Source organism: Lotus japonicus, chromosome 1 (genome assembly GCF_012489685.1).
Source record: "Lotus japonicus ecotype B-129 chromosome 1, LjGifu_v1.2".
Classification (NCBI taxonomy): Eukaryota; Viridiplantae; Streptophyta; class Magnoliopsida; order Fabales; family Fabaceae; genus Lotus; species Lotus japonicus.
In genome coordinates this window covers 2609137-2614893 of record NC_080041.1, presented here as the reverse complement: position 1 = coordinate 2614893, position 5757 = coordinate 2609137, and the positions used below count along the sequence as shown (strand labels likewise).

Sequence of the window (5757 nt, the reverse complement as noted above, 5' to 3'; positions counted from 1 at the left end):
TTTTAATGTTATATGTAAAGATGTTCATTTTCTCGTTTGCGGAAACTAAATGAGCTCTTAGCTTCAGAGTAAACGTGCCTTAGACGTACAAACGGGGAAACCAACCAAGTAGCTAAACCAACAAAGAATGCCAAGCATATACACAGAGTATGCAGGAACAAGTTTTGAAGGGTGAAAAAAGATCATCTATATAAAAAAGTCAAACAAAAAGAAAAATAATATCTGTCTAGTAACTTCATTATTTAATGGGGATCCTAGATGGATGCCCCTCTCATATTTCAAACCTCATAAATCAAACTGAACCTCACAATTTGATTAGAAACATGTCCCATAAAAAAGATGGTGACAAGAACAAGCAGTTTTTTGCCAGACATTACAATGACACAAGAAAAAAGAACAATTCATACACTATCATTACGCATGTTTGGAACAACTTCTTTTTCCTCAAAATCAATTCTGAAACCTAGAAGTTTTGACAGAATTGATTATGACTTTAGAATTAATTGTAGAAGAATTTCCAAACATGCACTAAAGATACTAATGACCGTACTACCCTATTGGAACCAATCTTCCTTGAGCATATCCCGCAATCTGATCCATGAAAGGAGCTAAGTCTTGAAAATTCAAAATGGGGACAAAAAAAATCCCAAGCCTTATACAAAATCCCTTGTAACTGATTTAGCTTATCTATAGTTCAAATGAAAGAACACCGTTAGCTATATATGCTGAATTTCCTTATGAGCTGATTTCTCTCAAGTGATGGAGATGTATGAATTCACAATACCTCATTACTTTAACAGTATCCCTTGATCTACAGTTACCATGCTATATCCGATTACCATATCTCCTAAGCAGCAATACCTGAAGCAAGAGAAGATACAGCAAAAGAATATGAGTAATATACAACTAAGTTAAATCAGAACATCTAAAAAATGTATTCGACAGGAAAATGATTCGTATACATCTATATAGTGAAGACATCCAGAAGACGCCCAGAGGGAGAGGAATAAAGAGAAGAGATAGAAGTTTTTTTTTAATAGGCAAATGTTAGTTGTTAGTAATGTTAGTAAATTAGTCCCTCCTCAGGGTTCGAACCCTTCACCCTTCATCCCACCCAACCCTTATGTCCCCTAGTTCTTACCACTTGAGCTAACCCTTTGGGACGAGAAGAGATAGAAATAATAGATGTGATATATGAAGTGGTGTGATAAGAAGAGAGATAGATAGAAAAAATGGGGTGTCTGCACTATTTGAGTGTCTAAGTATCATTACTGAATTATGCTCAAATTTCAACCCTTACAAAGAGAGAAAGTATCTTCAACAAGAAGTCAAGAACAACTCATTTTCAATTCATGAAAAAAAGAATTCTACACATTCAACATGAGATAGAAATATGTTATCTATGTCCACAACTTTAGCATCTTGCAGGTTATATGAGCTCACATGAAGCATCAAATTCCAATATCTTTAAATGAAAGTAATCAAGAAACCCATCTTTTAAGTATAGGAAGCTAATAACCTTTTAGACTGTAGTACGAATTACAACAAATATATCAAGAATTTAGGGACCCGGGGATGAGAAATGAGGAACCTAGAGTTTTTGATAGTAATTAAAAGAAGACATGAACAATGCTATTTATGGTATCTTTATCCATATCAGATTTACAAACATGCGGATTTTAGGCTTAAAGACAAATGTAACAGCACACTAGAAAATAAAATAAAAAAGATTTACATTTCAACTTCCTTCAGACTAATTTATCTGAAACATAAAAAAGTTTAAAAATGCACAACTAGTTTTGTTAAAAAATGGAAACAAGCAAACAACAAAGATTCATAATTGCACACTTATGACATAATTTCTACAGGAGAAAATAATGTCTCTGAAGATCTTACCTCTATTAGATTGTCTACTTGCTACATTGTAGTTTCCATTCAAATCATCTGAACTCTTCACTAGATCTTCTGAAGCTATACCACCAAGTCCATAACCAAACGAACCCGAGCCATCAATTTCAGAAGCACCGGACCGCCAAGTTGAGTCACTGTAAAATGAACCATTGCGGTACAAGTCCCCATAGGATCCTTCATAACCGCCAGTTGGTGCAGTAAATGTTGAGGATTGAGGCACGCTTGGGCTGTTCCTTCCATACCCTCCCCCTCCTAATCCAATGCTGCTACCTCCACCTTCATAAGCATTATTCCAAGCATTATAGCTGGAAGCAGCCCCTCCACCTTGGTTTGGAACAGATTGACCCCAACTCGCGCCGCTATTTCCAATTGAAACTCCAAAAGCCCCACTTCCAGATCCCAAGTAAGCACCACCAGGGCTGGCTTGGTTATTGGAAGTACTATTTAGATCCCCATTTCCCCAAACATTCCGAGAAGGAGAGTTCATAAGCGAATCACTTCTCACATTGCCCCCGCTGTAGCCGATAGGAGTGGTATATCTGCTAGAGTTGCTGTTGTAGAAAGGACTTATCCGACTGTATCCTAGATTACCCCCATAATTGGAAGTTCCTCCATAGCTTGGGTTCAAATTCAATCCTGAATCCAAATTCACTCCCATTCCATAACCACTGGAGCCAAATGGGGTTAATCCACCTCTACTAGTAGTAAGTGGATTAAGACTAAACCTACCATCCATCCTGACTCCCAAGCCTCCAACCGGGTTCATATTAAAGCCCTGGGCAAAGCTGTTTAGGTAGCTACTGGCCCTATTCAAACCATAGTTATATGATCCTTTCAATGGGCTCCGAATCGGTCCGGGGGAAAGCTCTTTGGGAACTGCTCGCTTGACCTCAACCATCTTTCCGTTGAGTTCATGAAATGTCTTAAAAAGAACTCTGTCTACAGCTTCTTCTGAATCATAAGTGATGAAGCCAAAACCTCTTGGTCTCTGGGTGTTGTGGTCATACATTACTACAACATCGGTAATTGTACCAAACTGATCAAAATAGTTCTTAAAATCACTTTCTGTGATTGTTGAGGGTAAGCCTCCAACAAAAATCTTCTTGGTGCGTCCGGGACCAGGAGATCCATGGACGCTACCGGACTGTCTGTTTAAGGTGTTCTGATCATCCCGAGGAACAGCCTTCTTGGCTTCAACCTGGAAATTAAGATCACAACACACAAAGATCAAAATCTACAAGTCATTTCCACTTTCCTATCCTATAAGCAAAAAAAAGGTCAAGCTTGACACAATGTACATATAAAAACCCATGCACAAAAAAATGCTAAGCTTAACAATCAAATACTTTTTTCATTGAACAGATTCACATTAACCATCAAACACAAAGATCAAAATCTGCAAGTCAGTTCCAGTTTCCGATCCTATAAGCAAAACAAAGGTCAAGTTTGATACAATGTACATATAAAAACACATGCACAAAAAGTTGATAATCTCCAGCTTTGTCATGAACTAACTACCCCATAAGCTTAAGCTATTCAGGGGAAGACACATGAATGACTTTAGATTATGTTTCTAACATGCTCAATGGAGCAAAAAGTGAGCATCATTTAGATCACATCAACAAAGTGGAAAACATAAGTAGGGACATGATTATCTCTATCAGAAACCAAAATTTAGCAAAGTGGCATCACAGCTTAGCAAAGTAACATGCATCAAAACAATGCCTAGTGCATCTACGATGAAACAACTCACCGTTCGGCCATCAATTATGTGCTTATCCACAATGACTCGTTCTGCAACAGCAGGATCAGCAAAAACAACAAAACCGAAGCCTCGAGCACGGCCTGTGGTGCGATCTCGCATGATCACAGCCTCTATCACCTCCCCATATTTCCCAAAATGTTCTTTGAGACGTTCCTCATCAGTATCCCAGGAAATTCCCCCAATGAAGAGCTTGCCAAGATCCGATTCCATCTGTCATGTAACCAACCAGGCCAAATTAACCATCAAAAGCTATTTCCATTCAACAGATTCAGACAAACAACTCACTTTAAGTCAAAATTCTCATGCCAAATCAAAACCAAAACCAACATCAACACCAACAAAACATGCATATCTCAACACAAAGAATCTAAATTATTCAGTGATGGCCAGAATTTAAGTCCCTGAACCAATCTAAATGCATAGGTAATTGGTTAATGTACAATTGAGCTCAATCTACATAAAAATTCAATCTTTGATAAGCAGAAGCAAAGTAAAGCGATCAGAAATGCAGATTAGATAAATCTGCTAAAAGGGTCACCTTATATTGAAATTCAGCCAGAACCCAGTTGATGCTTCTGAATTATACGAAGTGGGGTTTGTGAAATTCGATCTAAGAGAATGGGATCTTCAGAGAACCAATCAGAAACTTAACCAATCCAGCAATCCAGCAAAGAAAGATAGGATCAGAGAAGAAATTCAGAGTAGAGATTAGAGATCAAAGGAGAAGGAAATCAAAAATTGGAACAACCCAGATGAAAAATTCACCATTCAAGAATCAAAATGAATGGTAGGTGATGGAAAACAGAAGCAAAAAATAAAAAAACAATAACAACAATAATAATGAGAGGTTATGTGAAAAATTTGAATGGCAGGGAGAATGAAAACAGAGGATGTGGTCTCATCCCCTCTCTCTATCTCTCTCTCTCTTGCTTGCCTTTTTATCTTGTTGCTTGCTTCCACTACCCTTAATTAAATCAAAAGAAATGGAATTTCAAGCAAAGATAGAGAGAGAACACAACAACACTGCAAATCCTCTGGTGCAGACAAGCTAACAGATCACAACATGTTTTTTTGTTTTTGTTTTGATGTTTTAAGAAATAAAATGTGTTTTAATAAAAATGAAATTCTAAATCATATACTATATAATATTTATTTTCCTAAAAAGATAATTTCCACCGACTAGCTGTTAAGGAAAACCGTTACAGTTTCCCGAACGCGTTTATACGGTTTAAGACAAAAAAAAAAGGGTTAGAATTCAATGAATATATATAAGATGTTATTGGATTAGGAGGAAAATTAACAAATTAAAAACTAAAACCAGCATAAACCAACGAAGGGGGTCTCCTCTAGCTGTTTCTGAGCTCCCGATGAACTAGGCGCTAAACAATCTGCTGTATTATTCTTCTTACACCGAACATGTAGGAATTGCACCTGCAATAACCTAGGCACTATATCCCTGATTCGCTAAAGAACATCTCTAGCCTAAAAGGTTCTGAAATCAGCATTATTTGGGAGAGTAGTAACCACACTCAAACAATCAGAAAAGTAAACAATACTTTGATGGCCCAAATTAAGAGCATGTTGCAACCCAAGTTCTACAGCCAACGCTTCAGCCATGAAAGCCATACCATTGGCACGCTCTTCGCCACCCCTGAAATCCATTCATCGTCCTTATCTCTAACCACCATTGCACATCTAATACGACCAAGGACCGGGTTCCAACTGCCATCCACCCCTACCACCATATCCGTCCCACCATTAGTGATACTCGAGCCCAAGCCATCCGGCGGAGGAGGGGGTTGAAGAGATGGAGGTTGAAGGTATCATCTCCAAGTCATCACGTCATGATACACAAAGCGCAGTACATGGTTTAGTAGCTAGACATTCTCTCCAAAAGCGCGATGATAACACCACTGCCAAGCCTACCACAACGACATGGGCGCAATGATGATGCCTCAAGAGCCCGCCAAACCAATCAGCAAACAGAACATGCAGCATAAAAGAGGGATGCACAATTCGCAAGGAGTGCCAAAGTCTGAGAACATCAGGGCAGCCTCTGAAAATATGATCAATGTCTTCAT

The 5757-nt window shown here is 38.3% G+C and overlaps 1 protein-coding gene across 2 annotated transcripts; it reads right to left on the bottom strand.

Moving 5' to 3' along the window:
- Nucleotides 1-223: 223 nt before the first annotated feature.
- LOC130733038 (heterogeneous nuclear ribonucleoprotein 1-like) lies at nt 224-4725 on the bottom strand. 2 transcript variants are annotated; one of them, XR_009017284.1, is made up of 5 exons: nt 4215-4725; nt 3665-3886; nt 1897-3109; nt 785-861; nt 224-687 (listed from the first exon to the last, which is right to left on the bottom strand). XR_009017284.1 is itself a non-coding variant. In XM_057585083.1 (4 exons), the coding sequence occupies exons 2-4, from the start codon at nt 3884-3886 to the stop codon at nt 848-850; spliced, it is 1449 nt and encodes a 482-aa protein (XP_057441066.1). In that variant the 5' UTR covers nt 4215-4724; the 3' UTR covers nt 224-847. The 2 variants fall into 2 exon arrangements, 1 of the variants encoding a protein (XP_057441066.1); XM_057585083.1 differs by having other exon boundaries at nt 224-861; nt 4215-4724.
- Between the last annotated feature and the right edge of the window lie 1032 nt (nt 4726-5757).

Coding starts and splice junctions, on each gene's coding strand:
- LOC130733038 (XM_057585083.1), bottom strand. CDS start 3,886: ATGGAATCGGATCTTGGCAAGCTCTTCATTGGGGGAATTTCCTGGGAT. Junction 3,110..3,664: donor ACATAATTGATGGCCGAACG/GTGAGTTGTTTC, acceptor CTTAATTTCCAG/GTTGAAGCCAAGAAGGCTGT.